The 18,611-nt window shown below is 38.6% G+C and overlaps 1 protein-coding gene across 1 annotated transcript in view; it reads right to left on the reverse strand.

The window, feature by feature from the left end:
* Window positions 1-18,611, reverse strand: part of LOC120221991 (D-ribitol-5-phosphate cytidylyltransferase-like) — a gene marked incomplete at its 3' end in the record, with an annotated part of 159,743 nt that overhangs the window by 55,142 nt on the left and 85,990 nt on the right. The window contains exon 4 of the mRNA XM_039219683.1: window positions 3,368-3,472. Within this exon, the coding sequence (XP_039075614.1) occupies window positions 3,368-3,472 (105 nt within the window). The remainder of the gene's footprint in view (window positions 1-3,367; window positions 3,473-18,611) is intronic.

An 18,611-nucleotide genomic window follows, 5' to 3' on the forward strand; every position in this document is an offset into this window, starting at 1 on the left:
AACCCTCTCGGGATTTCTGGAGGCAGTTCCAGTAGTCCTATGGGCAGGCATGAGGCATCCTAGTCACTCCTCATGCCATTGTGGTAGTCAACAAACTGGCTTCTGAGGGGGACAGGAAGGTATCCTGCATCTGTGATTCAGAACCCTCCCTTGCCTTACTTTTTTATGGCCATAAAATGCCTCCTGAAATGCATTTCCCATCCTGTCAAGATTTATGAATCACATGCCAGGCAGTTGGTTCGGCCATCCGATTCCAGTACCAGTTTTAGCTTTCTTGTACTAAATATTCTTTCAGATCCAAATTTTTAAAAAATGGTAGCATCTTTGGTGCTAGTGTAGAATTAGAACACTAAGTTCTCAGTGTAGATTCCATTGCTTTGGATTAAAGAGAAAGTGAAAAACTCTTTTAGCCATACAAAATGCCAAGACCTCAAAGTTAAATGAGAAGCCTTTATACTAAAGACAGTATGATGTCATCCAGATGCTAAATAGGGTGACACCAGCTAGGAAAACATCACAAAAAAGAAAAAAGGGGGGGGGGCAGCAGGGAGGAAGACAATGAGAGACAGGAGGAAGAGGAAACAGAGAACCTACAGCAACTGCAGTATTTGTATTCCAAATAATTCCACCTCAACAGAAGAAATGTGGTATCTATAAAAGACTTCCTCACTGCCATTTAAGACTTTTTGCCCAATCCATTGTGTTAAGGACCCTTTTAGAATCCAAGATCCCATTATTCAAACATTCTAAAGAAAGGGGCTCCCCCATCCCTCCGGGTTTATAAACTGATACTGTAAAGCTGATCCCTCTGGGCCTAAGCCTGTGGAATGTTTATTAGTTTCCCAGGGTTACCATAACCAAGTACCACAAACTGGGTGGCTTTGAGCTTGATCTCTGACAGTACTGGAAGCAGGAAGTCCCAAAACCAGGTGTCATTAGGGCCACATCCCCCTCTGAAAGCTTGAAGTATCAAAGAATGCTTCAGGCCTCTGCCCACTGGCTTTTCTTTGCTTATAGATGCAGCACTCCTCTCTAGGCCTCCATAGTCAGTCACTGGCACTCTCCCTTTAGCTCTCTCCCTTCTGCTATTCTTCACTGCTGAATTCAGGGCCTACTTGATGCCAGTAGAACCCCATCTTAACTTTATTAGATCTATAAAGATGCTTTTTTTTTTTTAATGTTTATTTATTTTGAGAGAGAGAGAGAGCAAGCTGACAAGCAGGGGAGGGGCAGAGTGAGGGAGGTTGGTGGGAGGTGGAGGGAGGATCGCAAGCTGGCTTCCTGTGGTGAGCACAGAGCCTGAAGCAGGGCTTAAACTCACAAACCTTGAGATTGTCACCTGACCTGAAATCAAGAGTCAGATGGTCAAGTGACTGAACCACCCATGTGCCCCTGTCAAGTTGCTTTCCAAATAAGGTCTCATTCCCAAGTGCAGGAGTTAAGTTAGAACTTGAACACAGGTTTGTGGGGGATACAATCTAACTGCTAACAGCATTTTGAAATGACTCACCAGAGGAATGATGAGAAGCCCTCGGCAAGGCCAATCCCTGACTCTGGGCACAGACACTAGGTGCCCATGAAAGGGAAACTGAGCACCAAGACGTGAGAGCTAAAACTGTGCTGCTGGAGAAGGCAGTGAAAGAGGACTTTGATTTTGCAATTTTTTTAATTGAAATAAATTCATGAGGGACAAGTGGAAAATTTCAAGAGCAATGTGTTACTTTCCTTTCATCTGCAGATCTCAGGGTGTCTGACAAGTTTCAAAAAGGCTCTGAACACCCATAGAGATAGATCACCATGTCCCCTAAGACATCAAAAATGAGGTCAGACAAATATCATATGTTTGCACGTATAGGAGGATTAAGAGGAAATTAACTGAGAAACAAGGGGGAGAAGAAGGGGGGAAATGGTGGGGGAAAGGGAGAGGCAAACCATGAGAGACTCTTGAATGCTAACAAAAACTGAGGACTGATGGGTGTGGGGGGGGAGGAGGGATGGGCATGGAGGAGGGCACTTGTGGGGATGAGCACTGGGTGTTATGTGGAAACTAATTTGACAATAAACTGCTTGAAAAAAAAAAATGAGGTCAGAGAGTGTTATGGTAACATGTTGTCTGTGAACTTTCACACCCTTCCCTTTGTCTGCAAATGAAGTGAGCACTCAGTCAAAAGGGGTCTTAGCAGAGATGGGAGTCAGCATCTTGAACAAAACATGTGATGGGAAACACCATCGTCCTCACAATATGTTCATCACCATCACAGCGATATAAAGAAAAGAATATACAGAATGAATAAAATATTTGCCTGCTGGGTTGATGACATCTGGATACCCTTAAAAGAACAGTAATCCCACATGGATTTTCTCTACCAGCCAATAATCCAGACATGCCAATATTTTGTAATTTTAGAACATTTTAAGTATATGAGATAATCTTAGCATGCAGCAAGGTTCATCAGTTTACTGTACATAATACCTAATGAACTTATAGGGCTTTCTGGTTTGTCTTCAAGTCAATGAGGAAATATGCTTTTGGATTAATATAATCTTAGAGTTAAAATGAATCTTTCCTAATCAGATTTAGGTGAATGCTTTATCAATTTTCATCCATATTTCAAAAGCAGCAATGCTTTAAAAAAGGTAACAACACTATCCTATTTCAGAATATACTGTTCGACACAATCCCACCTTCATAACAAACAAAAGCCACACTGTGAAACACTCCAGCCTCCACAGGAAGCCTTAGTATCAGAGTGCTATCATCACGTCAGCCCTTCCAAAACAAAGAATTTGTCATTAGGAGTCAAACTTTACTAAATTCAAGAGTCCAACTGCTCACTGGGGCCATCAAGTGGGTCCATTCACCCAGGCCATGGAGTCAGAACTAAGACAGGTATTTCTTCAGCCCAGTTAAGTTGGAGCCACCACCCCAGGGCCCAGAAGGAAATGTTGGTACTGTGGGAAGCAGAGTTGTATTTTTAACGCAAAGCAGTTTAAGGCAACAGAATAGAAGGATATATGGAGAGAGAAGAAAAAAAAAACTGAATAAAACCATCTTATCAGCTAAAGTAGAATTTATTTAGATAAGTCATCTCAAAGTGAATTTTCTTGAAACCATGCAATAGAAATGATACCATACCTTTGATGGCTTAGAAAATCCAGTGAAACTCTTAAGGGCATTAACGTGTACATACATACACACATACATACACTTTTCCTCAAAATACTGTTTCAGTATGAAATAATGTATTTTTATATACTACTACTTCATTTACTGAAGCAGCCTGAAAGTGTTTACACCTACACAATGTGTTCTAGGAATGATATACAAGCACAGCCAAGTTCCAGGACAAAACAGCAACTCCCTTACCTTCCAGAGCTCAGGTGATCCTTCCACAAGTTTGGCTTTAATGTGACCGTATTTTAGAGCCAACTGTAAACACTCAGTTCCAAATTCCAAGTCATAATCACTACACTGGGCAGAAGATGAAAAAAAGAAAGAAGTTTCAAAATATTTTAAGTGAAACTTTTTTTAAATTTCATAATCAATACAGAAAAGATAAGGCCTAGAAAACTCATTAACTCTTAAATCAGCTACTTGCTAATCAAGTTACAGAATAATTGTCCCTGTGCCCTAAAAGTCAAAAAATAAAGAGTGTAGGAAAGTTGTAATCATATGCTTTGAACTTCCTCAAGAGTTTTAGGGATCAAATAAACATAATATAAAAACATTATAAAAAAACATAAATCAAAAGTCCTTTGATTATAAGCTACCTTTCCAACCCTGTTTCTAAACTGCCTCAAAGTATGGCTGAAGATCCCTCTATCTGAATTTTATTTAACAAATATATGTATCCATCAAACTTCAACTTTGATATTTATGATCAACATATTTGCAGGCAGTTTTTGTTCATTTTAATATTTTACTTGTCAACGTATAATTTTTAAAATTTTTTATTTTGATTCTCAACTTGAAAACAGTTAGTATTCCATTATTAGACAAAAATGGAAGGAACTCTCATAAATTTAGGAAAATACAAGCAACATTTTTAAGCATTTCCAGCAAAACCATTAAAATGACTAATACAGTTCAGCTGAATAATACTGAGTGCCTATCATGTCCAAGCTCTGTATCACATTCCAGCTTATCAAGATAAATGAGACATGTATTACGTCCTCAAGGAACTCAACTCTTAAAAATAAGGCTGATCTATAACAAATATTTTCCAACAGAATATGCTAGATGCAACAATGGAAGTATATCTGTAAGTAGACCAGGAGATAAAACACTTAATTCTGTGTAAACCCATCAGAGAAGATCTTTCAAAGGAAATGGTCTCTGATCTCACTCTCAAGACTGACTATACTTGGAGGAGAGAGGGATACCTTTAAGGCAAAAGGTGGCACAGAAACATACAAAATTTCCAGCCATCTGATAAGACTTGGATTTTAGAACAAACATACTCCTGTACGGAAGCCTGCGGGAAGGCCACAAACATCGGTTTGACAGCACGTGTTGTCGGTGCTGTAGTGCTGTACTAGAGATTCCGAAATCCTACTTACAATGCTGTGTGAAGGTAATGGCCGAGAAAATAAAAGCACCAAATGTACAAAATCCCAAGCTGACGAGAATGGTCTCACCTTACATCTTCCATTCTGATACACTTTACATGACATATTTCTTCCACATTATAATCACTGAAAAAGTATTACCAACATTAGGCATATTCAAGTAAATGAATGTGTTAAACTTCTTTGTACTTGCAGCATCTGCAGTCTCACCTAGCAGTATGTGAGATCTGTGTACAGTCAACAGAATGCTCTCTTTAATATGTGGTTAAATCCCAAAGATGACCAGTGATAGCCCTTTTCTTGACTCTTTTCAGAAGCAAGATACTTCCCACATTTGTGGAAAGCCGTAAATGTGCTCACGAAGTGCACATTGAGAGGAGACCATAGGAACAGGCTCTCCCTCCTGTCTGATGTGGTGCAAAGAGAATTACTGGATGCTGGACTCCTGCAGCCACATGCTGCACCATCCAACATGCAAGAGCCTACATATCGTATGAAGTCTTTAGGATTCCAGCCGTTAGGGCCAATGAGAAACACAGAAAATTCTGGGTCAGGTGTATAAGAAATATATACTGAAAATGGAGCCCGAGCCAACCTGACAGAAAGAAGAGCCTGAACTTGTCATTCATTGTTATAGACTACTATTACAAATATTTATGAGGCTTCTGGTAATCTCTGCAGTAAAATGTACTTTTGCAGTAAATTCAAAACCATGCATGCTTAATGACCAATTAAATTGTGAATTCCTACGTTTCTCACTAACAATGATGAGGATTTCTACTTTTGTGTCACGCATGGAAAGCTGGAAGAAATAATGTTCTTTTCTGAAGAAAAATCAGGTAAGCTACAAAAGCTTAACTTTTCTTGAACCCACCAGAGCTAAGGTCACAAGAGGACCAAGCAGCCTCCTGGTCAAGGACAAAGGGAACACCATCGCAGGCTTACCGAGAGCACAACAAAGAGCAGAGACACCAGACGCCATACAAGCAGGTAAGAAGTAGAGAATTTCAACACATCGCTAAGTACTAAGTGGCGGTGAACAGGAGAAACAGAACTCCTGGGAGCCACATACTCAACTGAAATTTTCACACCCCTGCAGGCTCCCCTGGAGCAAACTACTACTATGAGCTCATGAATAGTGTACTATTATTTGAAGGTGACTGTGACTACACTTACATTAGAACGTCAAGGCATACACTAAATATTTTCAAGTTAAAAACTAAGAAATCAATAGTGATAAGAGAATTATTAAAAATAAGAAATATAAAGGCAGGCAGAAAAAGAAAAACACAATAGATAGAGTAGAAAACAACTAGCCCAATGGTCAATTTTTAAATCAAGAAAGCTAATCAGTGTATAATTGCTGAAAATGTTGATCTTTATTATTCAGCATGGGAATCATAGTGATATCACTGGTCATGTAACATACACATGCTGACAGTAAGAACCCTCTGCCTCTCTCAACTTGCAGCCTAAAAGAATGTCAAACAATATTCTTCCTAGGCAGAAGCCCTGAGGACACTGTTCTCAGAGACCCCCAAATATGGTTCATCTCAGTTATATTAGAATGAATCTCAAAATCAACAAGCTATACCCACAAAACCCATGACAAATAGTCTCCAACACATAAATATGACCAGAAAAACCAGATTTAACTGAAAACCAACATGTGCACAAAATCTAAAGTCAAAAGCAAAAATTAAAATCTTTTAGAGGAATGATACAATAAAAAAAGATTTGAACATAAGTGAGAAAGTGTTTATCACCATAACATAGTGTAATATTTAAAAGGAAGGAAAATAAAGAAAAAAAGTGACCACAAAGTCCAATATGGTGTAAAAAAAAAAAGTCAGAAGGAAAGAACACAGAAAACTAAGACAAAGATCAAGTATTTCAAAAAAAATTACAGTAATAAAGAACATGAGTTTCCAAATTAAAAAGTTCCATGGAATGTAGAAGCTAATGAATGAAAATACACCAAACTCAATAAACAGCAGCAACAAAAAGTCTCCTGTAAAGCAGGAACCCAAATTGGTTGAGACAAAATAGCAAGCATGAAAATTAGAAAAACAAAGCAATAGTTTCTCCATAATTTTGAAGGTAATGATTGTCAACATAAAACCATACTTCAAAAAAAAAAAAAACGTTTTTATCACGTGTGAGAAAAGAATATGGATTTCTACAAACACTGAAGGTCAAAACATAATTTTAGTTCCTTTACGTTCTCTTTCATTCTGAATGTCACAGGCTTTGTCTTTTTAGAGCAGTTTTAGGTTTGCAGCAAAGCTGAACATAAGGTATATGTATTTCTTATATGACCCTTACCCCCGCACACTCATAGCTTCCCCCACTATCAAAATTCTATACCAGGGAGGAATATTTGTTAAAATCAGTGAGCTTACACCAATACATCATTATCACTTAAAGTCCACAATTTACACTAGGATTCACTCAATGTTTTTACATTTCAGGAGTGGTCACAAATGTATAATGTATTTAATCATTTTGGTACCATAAGGAGTATTGTCATTGCATTAAAAATTCTCTGCACTCCTTCCATTCATCCTCCTCGCCTTCTACCCCTGATAGCCACTGAATTCTTCCTGCCTCCTTAGTTGTGTCTTTTCCAGAAATCATATACTTGGACTCACACTATGTGGCCTGTTCAGATTGTTCCCCACCCCCCCCCCCCCCCCCCCCGCAGAAAACATCCATTTAGGTTTCCTGGATGTCTTTCACGTCTTCACAGATCGTTTTTTGGTTTTTTTGGGTTTTTTTGTTTTTTAGCCCTGGATAATACCCCATTTTCTAGATGTACCACAGTTCATGTACGCATTCACCTACTGAACAACATCTTACTCGCTTCCAAGTCCTGGCAGTTATGAAAAAAGCTGGTATAAACATTCACGTGTAGGTTTTTGTGTGGACCTAAGTTTTGCACTCATTTCAGTAAATACAAAGAAGTGCAATTCTTAGATTAAATGGTAGGAGTATGCTTAGTTTTATAGGGAAACTGTCAAATGATCTTTCCAAGTGAATGTGCTGTTCTGTATGTTCACCAGGAATGCTCCATAGCATCACCAGCATTAGGTCCTGGCATGCTAAATTTGAACCACTCTAATAGATGTGCAGTGATATTTCAATACATTAATTTGCATTTACCTAATGACTTAGAATGTGGAGCATCTTTTCATATGCTTATTTGCCATGTGTGTATTTTCTTTGGTGAGATCCCTATTGAGGTCTTTACTTTTTGAGTTGTTTTTTTTCGTTGTTGAGTTTTAATAGTTTTTTTTTTTTTTTTAATGTTCTGGATAAGAGTCCTGTATCACATGTGTCTTTTACAGATCTATTCTCCCACCTTTTGATTTGTCTTCTCATTTTTTAAAATTGACCTTGACAGAGCACAAGTTTTTATTTTTAATTAAGTCCAGTTTATCAATTCTTTTGTAGATTATGTCTTTGAAGTTGAATCTAAAAAGGTAACCCCAAACTCAAGGTCATCTAACTTTTCTCCTCTCTCCCAGGAGTTTTACAGTTTTGTGTTTTACACTCAGGCTATGATCCCTTCTTAACTTTTGTGGAAGGTGAAAATTATATCTAGATTCATTTTTTTATGTGTACTTTTAGCTGTTGCAAAACCATTTATTGAAAAGACTACCTTTGTTCCATTGTATTTCCTTTCCTCTTTTGACCAAAATCAGCCATTTATATGGTCTATTTTCAGGGCTCTATATTCTGTTGCACTGATTGGTTTGTCTGTTTTTCCAGCAGTACCAAGCAGTCTTGATTACTATAGCTTTACAGTAAGTCATGAGATCGAATAGTGTCAGTTCTCCAACCTTACTCTTCTTCAATATTGCATTGGCTGTTCTGGGTCTTTTGCCTCTCTATATAAACTCTAAAATCAGTTTACATATGTAAACTGTTTTTTTTTTTTTTTAATGGGATTGCTTTGAGTCTATAGACCACATAGAAAGAACTAACATTTTGGTAATATTGAGTCTTCCTATTCATGATCATGGAATAGATCTGTTTATTCTGCTCTTTAATTCTCCTTAGAGTTTTGTAGCTTTTCTCCTATGGATCTAATACATATTTGGACAGATTTTTAAGTAATTCATTTTGAAGGCACTAAGTGCAAATTGATGAGGGAGCATGGGGCAAGCTGAGGGCAAAGTACAAGCTAGCATCCTCCCCCTCAAGTGGAATACGTATGATGTTCCTAAGACACTCCTGGCTACTCAAGAACAAAGTAAAGAGGTTTAAGTGCTTGCCATTGTGATGTGGAAAACTGAGGCAAATTAAAAATTAAATTCTCTTACTGTCTATGGCCCACTGATAAGTCCTCGAAACAGGATAGTCACCTCCCTCTAGGAGCTCAGCTACCTCGATGATGACACTTTCTTAGAGGCAAAAGGCATCTTGGCTCAGCATTATCCTGACCCCCCAGGATCCTATAAGTCTACTTTAACATATAAAAATTCCTTTGGAAATGTCCTTTATCTCAACTCCCCTAAGATATATGCTGGCAACCATCCTCCAGGCTTATAGGCCCCTGATAGATATCTGAAGAGTCTCATGACTGAGGTTTCACTAAACGATAATAATTGGCATTTTCCCAACAACACCTAGCTCCTCAAAGTCCTGGAAACCTTGCTTCCACAATACCTTAAAAACTTACTCTATCCCTAACTCCACCCCAGCCTGAGGGTATATAATCAGTTACCCATCACAACTCCAGAACTGTTCTTTGTGCCCATGGGTTCTATCCCCATGCTTCAATAAAATCATCTTTATGCACTAAAGACATCTTCAAGAATTCTTTCTTGGCCACTGGCTCCGAACCCCACCATCACCCCTTAACCCATCACAAATGAAGTGTTTAATTTCAAATTCCATCTGTTCATTGCTATTATATAGGAATGCGATAGACTGTTGTATAACCTTGAATTATGCAACTTTTCTACAGTCACTTCTAGGAGTTTGCTCATTCTCCCAGATTTTATACAAAGACAATTATGTCACCTACCAAGAGTTTTATTTTGTCTTTTCCAAAGTACTTACTTTCTTTTCTCACTAAGAGTTCCAGTACAAAGCTAAAAAGAGAGGGTGGGAGGGTACATTTTTGCCCTGTTGCTGTTCTTAGCAAGAAAGCTTCTCATTTATCATTAAGTGTGATGTTAGCTATAGGTTTTTTGTGCATTACATTTATCAAATTGAGGTACTGCTCCCTCTATTCCCAATCTGTTAAACTTTTGTCATGAATGGGCCCTAATTCTGCCAAATTTTTTTCTTGCAAGTACTGAAATAATTACTTGATTTTTTCTTCAGCCTATTGATATATTTTTATTTTTTTTAAAGATGAGCTTGGCTTGAATACTTGGAATAAATCCCACTCCGATGAAGACTTTAATTTCTAACATACATTGTTGGATTATACTTGCTAATGGTCAAAATTTTTTCACTTATGTTCATGATGTAGTGGTCTGTTGCTTTCTTGTAGTATCTCTGTCTGCTTGTACTGTTAGGTGGCATCAGAATGAATTAGCAAACCATTCTCTCAGCTTCTATCTTCAGGGGAGAATATAGAAAATTGGTGTAACCTCTCCTTTCAACATTTATTAGACTTTATAGGCAAATGCACCCAGAATTGGTGTTTTGGAAAATTATTATTTCTTTAAATAGATAGGTGCCTACTCAGACTGTGTATTCTTTTATGAATTTTGGCAAACTGTCTCTCAAGTAATTGGTCCATTTCATCTGGGTTACTACCTAGATGGAAACAAAGAGGTGTTCACAATATTCCTTTATTATCTTCTTACTTTCTGTTGGTTCTGTAACGATGTCCCTTATTTCCTTTCTGGCTTAGTAATTTGAGTCCTCTTTCCTCTTTGTGTGGTGTATTAAGCTTCTCAGAGATCCAACTTTTGGGTTTGATTTTGGTCTTACTATTCTCCATTTGTTTTCCTCTAGTTTTTATTATTTTTCTTCTACCTATTTTGGAATTTATTTGCTCTTTTTTGAGTTCCCTAATATGGAATTTTAGATTATCAGTTAGAGGTTTCTTCTTTTCTACTATGTACAGTGAACTCCATATATTTCCCCTTAAGTACTGCTTCTGCTGTATTCCAAAGTCAACGTTTTCATTCGTGTTTAGTTGAAAATACTTTAAATTTCACCTGTGTCTGCAATACTGAGGACAGCAGTTTGGTCTGTGACTTCACTGCTGATGGATCTAAAAAGTTTATTTTTCAGTTTGTTCAACTTTTTTGTTGTTCTTGGAATAGAATGATAGTTTCTCATGTGCATAGGAAAGCAGAAATTTCCCCATCCCCTCTTTCTCAGGACATTATGCTCCACACAACTGAGGAGTATACTGGGTAAACTGACAACAAAGGACAAAGAAAGCAGGATATTCCACATAGTAGAAAAATAAAGGGAAATGCTAGCAGAATAGTCAAGTAGAGTCTCCAGGTGATTGTTAAGCAGAAAACAGTATGAGAAAGTCAGTGAAAGAAGGCATTATGCCTCCTCAGGAAGGGGTGCCTATAAATGGGAAGAGATTCACAGATGTAATTTAAGAATGAATACAATCTCTTTGGAAAGTCTCAGGAGAAACTGCCTCTAAGAAGGAAAAGGAGAGTTGACATAAAGGCTCTTCTTAACCCTTGCTACATATACACCATCCTTGTATTATGTGCTGGAAAAAAATCATGTAACATCTATATAGTGCAATGTAATAGGCAATATCAATATCATACTAAAAAAATAGATGCCTCTGAATTAAGGATTGTGTTTCAAAATACATATATATAGGGGCGCCTGGGTAGCTCAGTCGGCTAAGCGTCTGACTTTGGCTCAGGTCATGACCTCACAGTTCGTGGGTTTGAGCCCCGCGTCTCGAGCTCTGTGCTGACAGCTAGCTCAGAGCCTGGAGCCTGTCTTCAGATTCTGTAACTCCCTCTCTCTCCGACCCTCCCTTGCTCATGCTGTATCATTCTACCAAAAAAATAAAACATTTAAAAAATTTTTTAAACACATATATATGTAATTTCAACAAATGAATCTGATATGCTGGTGATAATTAAGTTGAAGAATATTTAAAGTCTACACAGTGAATTTGAAAGTAACAGTTCATGTGTATTACTATATTAAAAAATATGAAATCCAATTATCATAAATGTAAGATACTAATTTTCAATTTGTTCCTGTTCTTTAACAATTTAAAGAAACTTATAAACTGTATATTAAAATTTATCACAAGTCCTTAAATGTGGCTTGTTGAACTGATAGCTGTATATGTATACTCTCATGAATTTGAGGACCTGGTACCAAGTGTTTAAGAGCTTGGACACTGAAGCCAAATAATTTTTCCACATGACAAGTTGTTTAACAGACAGACACTGGAGGTGTCTGGTATAGTAACTAGTTTATAAGTATTCCTTGATAAAGTCTGGATATTGGTTATGAATTTAGATAGTTAACTATAAAAACTGGAGTTTAATAAGTAGCCAGAAGCTTTTTGATAACATCCAATGTTTGTGTAAAGTTCTATTTCCTCTCCACCAATATTGGAATAGCTCTGACCATGTGTACCAATCTTTTCCTTCTACTTTCCCTGACATCCAGTTTCCTTCATGAAAAATGAGAAAAATTAGTATTGCAGTTAGAAGAATAAAGACAGAAAATGGAAAGAAAGGTGTGTGTAACTATTATGAGTTCTCAACTGTGACCATTAGAGTAATGGATATTCTCTTCCCTTTTTATAATTAGGTTTTTTAAGCTTATTTTTAAGAGAGAAAAAGACAGCACAAGTGGGAGAGGTGCAGAGTGAGAGAGAGAGAAAAAGAATCCCCAGCTGGCTCCACACTGTCAGCGCAGAGCCGGACACAGGACTCAAACCCATAAACCATGAGAGCACGATCCCAGCCAAAACCAAGAGTCAGATACTTACCTGACTTAGCCACCAAGGTGCCCCATTCTCTTCCCATTTTAAAGTACACATAGGTGAAGCTTTTTGTCATGTATGTCTTGCTTTACTATTTTTTTCCTTATGCAGGAGTAAAGTTATAGGACTAACATCACAGTAATATACCTCCCATACTTTTGGGTCCTTCTTCATGGATCATCACCCCATAGTTAACCTCCTTCCCTACCCTTCCGTACCTTTTCCCGTACCATTCCCTGTTGTGCTGTAGTATGCTCAATCTCATTACAAAACAGGTTCTTCGCCACCTAGGGCTGAAGGTATGCCAAGTGCCTGACCTCGTTCTCACATGCTATCTACTGACTTTCCCAACCATCACTTACTAAAAAAGCTTGAAGTCACAGTTAGTATTCTACATCTCCACTGTTCTTCCATAAAAAGGTATTTTTCTGGAATCCCATCCTTCCACAATTTATGCCATCTGGCAAAATCTCTCCATCTTCGTAGTACTGTCATTTCTCACTACTTCACAGGCTCTGCAGTTTTAAGCATATGGATCAGTCTTCCTTTTTACTCAAACTACTGACATTACACTGGCTGAATTCCAAGTCCGTACACAGAACTTTTCAAATCATCTAGAACTTTGCTTCACCTTTTATCTTCTCCCAAGCAACTACTTTTCTGTAATCCTCCTAGAAACTTTTTTTTGACAATTATTTAAGACCTTTATTAACAGATGCTTGTCAAAAAAATCAAGCTCTAAACTTTTATTACAAATTAAAAATGAGGTTCTTAAAAATCTCAACCTGACCAGGTATGAAAAAATTTAAAAATCTTTAAACACATATTGAGGGGGACACCTGGGTGGCTCAGTTGGTTAAGCGTCTGACTTCAGCTCAGGTCATGATCTCACAGTTCATGGGTTCAAGCCCCACGTCAGGCTCTGTGCTGATGGCTCTCTATCTGTCCTTCCCCTCCCAAAATAAACGTATAAGAAATAAAGGGGTGTTGAAAAAAACAGGCCCTTTCTTTTAAACACATTTGTCATAACCAAAAAGAGATGTCTTTAGGTAAAAAAAATTAAAAACTAACCCCATGTTGCATAGATAATACAGATCTATTTTCCTGGCCCAGGCACTTAAGATCTTCAGCTCCAATCTTTTTTTCATTTCTTATTGGTACAATTTCACTTTCATTTCTTCCTGTTGGATGAGTAAACTGGATGATGGTGGAGATGGTAAGCCAACCTATATTCAGCCCACCCACCCCCCACCCCCTGCTCAGCCTCTGAAGCTAACAAATTCTCAGTTTATGGATAGGCTCGTTTTGTCTCTTTGCCATCTTGTGGTTTAAGGTTTTCTGTGCATCTGCATTGGTAAGTGAAGATGTGGCAGCACTGACACTCCAATGGCTGCTGACCTTGGGTCTCATCTCCTTGATCTTCCCTAACTTCTTCTTTGCCATCTTCCCTAGGCTGCCTTTGGCGAAGAGGATCCCTGTGGAAGGGTCATCTATAACTACGATGCATATTCTATCTCATGGGTCTACCCTGTTCTCCTGCACCCTGATTGTCAGCATTTTCCATCACTTCTCCCTGCACAGGAGGATCAGAAGACTGTGGTCAACAGCCACTGGTATCCACCTGCAGTAAGTAGAAATCGTAGCCTGTGGTGGGGCAGGGCTGTGGGGCCAGGCCTTTAGGAGCAAGCTTGGTTCCCACTCTTTCTCCCAGTCTCACTATCCTGGTTATTAACTGAGAATTGCACTAATGACCCCTGCCAAGGGGATAGCGTGGATAATGGTTATTAAGTTGACTGCTTATCTACTGCCTTACACTGGAGCTTCACGCAGGGCCTGTCTGTCACATTTGCTGCTTCCACATCCTTTTCTCTCTCAGTACCCAACTCCACAGTCCCTCCCTCTCCTACACTGCGAAGGTACTTCCTGGGATTATTCTTTATGGCAGTCTGGGGCACAAATACAACTTCCGTGGTATCACTACAATTGATGATACCATACCTGTTTCTTACACTGAGCCATTTTACTTTTTCCAAAACCCTCACTGGGATGACCTGGTTGTCCCCACAAGCAGATGCCACTACTTCATGTGCCACTGCCTGTGGTGCCAGATTGGTGTCTGCAGTGGCTACTGGGTCTTGGCCTTGCTGCCTGGGTTGCAGTGATGGGGACTTGGCCAGTCAGACAGCTGTGGCTCCTCCAGGGGGGTGGGCGATGGTAACTAGGCTGGGGGCTGCTCTCCACTCTCACCACTGTCGTTCCAACTCTGGGAGCTTGCTTTTATTTTGTTTCCTTTTACTTTGTGGATCCTTTCATTATTTCAATTGTTTTCTGATGTTTTGTTTTGTTTTAATTCAAGTATAGCTGCCACACAAGGTTACATTACTTTTAACTACACAACAGTGACTCCACAAATCTATATGTGATACTGTGTTCATCCCAAGTGCAGCTGCCATCTGTCACCATATAGTGCTATTATAATACCATTCACTATATTCCCTATGCTGTACTTCTAGTCCTGGGGACATGCATTACATCACTAGAAGGCTCTGCCTTCCAGTCTACTTCATCCCATCTGCCCATCCCATCCCTCATCCCTGTCCCCTTTGACAATCACCTGCAAACCTGATATTACCTCTATCTGTTCCTCCTCTGACATTTTTAAATTCTGCACCTCAAGTCTCAGACCAAAACCTCCAATCCATCATTTCTCTTACTCTCTCTTTAAACTTTCCGTTTTAGCTCATTGAAACGTCCAGTACTATAATGTCACCATCTGATCTTGGTCACAAAACCTCCATTTTCTTAGACTGCTATTAAAAAAAAATCAGAAGTCTATAGTTGAAGGCCTTCTGAACTTTATTACCGCCGTGATCTATTGGATATCCACTAAATCTCCTTTATGAACTCCAACTAAAAATCAATCATGTTGTTTTATTCCCTTTTCTCTTTATAATTTTTATCAGTTTTAAGTTTACATAGTTAGTTTGAAGAACCAAATATCCCTACAAGATTTGTTAGAAAAAAGTTTACCTCACCCCCTTCAGTCTAACTTGTCTTCCCCAGACACAATTACTTTTCCTTCATTCAACTGACTTCTATTATTGATGTCCATGTTAGGAGTTACGAGGCCCATTCCAGAACCAGTAAACAGGTAAATACCCTTCCCTCACCAAGAGACCACAGCAGGGGTACAAAAGTAGAACAAACAGTGTCAGAGGACTGGTAAACTGGGGTCAACTAACTTACCACACTTTTATCCCTAAACATATTGTGATACTACCTCTTTACCTTCTGAATTGGCTATCTTTTGAAGAATCCTGTCCTTTTCCTTCCAACCTAACCATGGTATATACTAACACCCATTCCCCACTCCTTCAATGTCATAACTTTGGTTAAATCAGTATTGAGTGTTTACATCACTGATTATGTAAACATTCCTCCCAGCTAAGTCATATATTATAATTCCTTTCTTGCATGAGCCTTTGTCTTCCCTGAAATGAAAGCTTATCTTCCAAGTGTTTAGTTTTCTATATACTTATGACTCACTCAACAGCTAACACTTAGCTATTTGTTTAGATCTACTCTCAAGATGTTCACACACAGACACACTTCACCAGTTCTATATTCCTGAAGTAATCATTCTTGGAGTCTTCTCAGCTTTTTCAACATCGATGGACTGCCCTCTGCCAGTCACACAGCTATCATTCTAAAATCTTACTTTAGAAACCTTGTGGGGATAATCTTCATCTCTCTGCTGTCACAGATCTCCTATCTCCTGTATCCAATGTCATCTTTCTTCAAAGACTAAGTCATTTTTGTTAAACAGATCCTCTAATAGCTTTCTGAGAAAGGGGGCCTAAGATGTTAGTTTTTAAAATGCTTTTTATTGCTTCATTTCTTTGGCATTTCCTCCACTTTATTTTCTCTCCTTCAAGATCTTGTGTTATTAAGTGTTGGCTCTCTTTGACTGGACTTTTAATTTTCTCTTCTTTCCTGTATTTCATCTTTTTGTCCTTTGGGAAAGACTTTCTCAGATTTGTTTTTATCCCAGATCTTTTATTCTTTAAATGTTATTTTTCCTTAGCATTCTCAACCTGTTTCATGTTTCCAATAACTTTACCTTTGAAAGGACATCAACTTGTAAACAAACAAATGGCACAAACACCTTTTTCTTTCCCTGTCTTTTTGTGGCATCCTTCATGTTACTCTTTCCTGTTTCAGTCTCTATCTTCTACAGGAAGTGCATTCTTTAGATGATATAGGTATACGTGTCAGCCTATATTTACGAGTGCAAGATTCAAAAGCTATTAAGTAATGAGTGCAAGGGTGGGGTTTGTTAATGCTAAGCTTCACTGTAGGGTGATGAGGTTACGTTGTTTACTGGGGAGCCTCTCAGGTTCGTATTTTTAGCTCTTTATTTGTATACTGGACAGAGTCTCCAAACAAAACTCTTCCAATTTTCAGCCAAGAAGGAAAGCAAAGCCATGAGGATACTGACTGCTGAGTGGGAAAAGGGGCCATGGCCTTCCCCGTTCAGCCAGTAGTAAGTACATGCACAATCAGTAAATGACTACTTTAGGCAAGGCACTCATTCCATCAACTGTATGCAATGCTCTCCCCAGACAGAGAGAGCACATCAACCCCCATCCTCCTTTGTTTCTGAGTAGGGAGAGGGTGATGGAGTTGAGAAGATGATTTATAGAACAGACTGCTTCTGGGCACCTGGGTGGCTTAGTCGGTTAAGCATCTGACTTTCACTTAGGTCATGATCTCACGGTTCGTGGGTTGGAGCCCCGCGTCGGGCTCTGTGCTGACTGCCAGCTCAGAGCCTTGAGCCTGTTTCGGAGTCTGTGTCTCCCTCTCTCTCTGACCCTCCCCTGCTCACGCTGTCTCTCTCTCTCTCTCTCTCTCCCCTAGAAATAAATAAAATTTTTTAAAAAAATTAAAAAAAGGATAAAAAAAGAACAGACTGCTTCTTAAATAGTTTCCACTAAACCCACCTTCACTTAGCTGTCCAGATGCTGCCAGGCCCTCAACTTTTGGGAAATCCTACTGTAGAAAATTTTAATTCCTAGCTTTCCCTACCACTTTCTTATAATTGAGCATTCTCAGATCTACTCTGCCCTTTACTACTAATTCACCTGGTTTCTGGCTATTGTTTTGCCATTGTCCCCTTATATTACTTAACCTTGTGGTTCATTTTTAATCACTTTCTAGTAGCTTTAAATTAAGTTTGAAAAGGGGCACCTGGGTAGCTCAGTTGGTTGAGCATCTGACTTCAGCTCAGGTCATGATCTCACAGTTCGTGGGTTCGAGCCCCATGTAATGCTTTGTGCTGACAGCTAGCTCAGAGCCTGGAGCCTGCTTCGGATTCTGTGTCTCCTTCTCTCTCTGACCCTCCCTGCTCACACTGTCTCTCTTTCTCTCAGAAGTTTAAAAAAAAAACAGTAAAAATTTTTTTTAAATAATTTAAAAAATAAAGTTTGAATAATGATCAAAACTTATGTTAACATGAGGTAAATGAATAGGCCTCAGAGGGACTCAAAACCTCTGAATAAGGTATTTTGTGTATAATGTGGTTATTTTTCTGGGAAAAGATTTTACCAGTTTGAAATTTTATAACACACATCGAAGTTAGGATCCATTGTTTTATGGTAATCGTGTCACGGTCCACAGCTACAAATAATCCAGTTACCTATCTATCCTTTCAGCTTAACATCATTCACAGTATTATTTCTGCAAGGCAGCCTGGGAAGTTTGCCCAACAAAGAACAATATATACATTAGAGGAAAACTAAATCAAAGGCATGCATGCACAGGTTTCTTACTCTGCAGTTACAGATTCATGCTCAGAATGTTTCAAGTAGAAACAAAATAGGCTATCTTACAATTAGGTAAACAATGAACACCTGCATTCAATTTATCATCCAAAAATCAAACTTTAAGCATTTTGCATACATTTACATTGTCTGAATTATGCAATGTATTCTAGAATTGCACGAGAGACAGTTATCCAAGAAGCTTGGTTCTTAAAATTTATCAGATCATTTTATGAATAAGCAAGCAATTTCAGACTAAGTTCATATGAGGC

Source organism: Hyaena hyaena, unplaced genomic scaffold, assembly GCF_003009895.1.
Source record: "Hyaena hyaena isolate Hyena2069 unplaced genomic scaffold, ASM300989v1 scaffold_827, whole genome shotgun sequence".
NCBI classification, from domain to species: domain Eukaryota; kingdom Metazoa; phylum Chordata; class Mammalia; order Carnivora; family Hyaenidae; genus Hyaena; species Hyaena hyaena.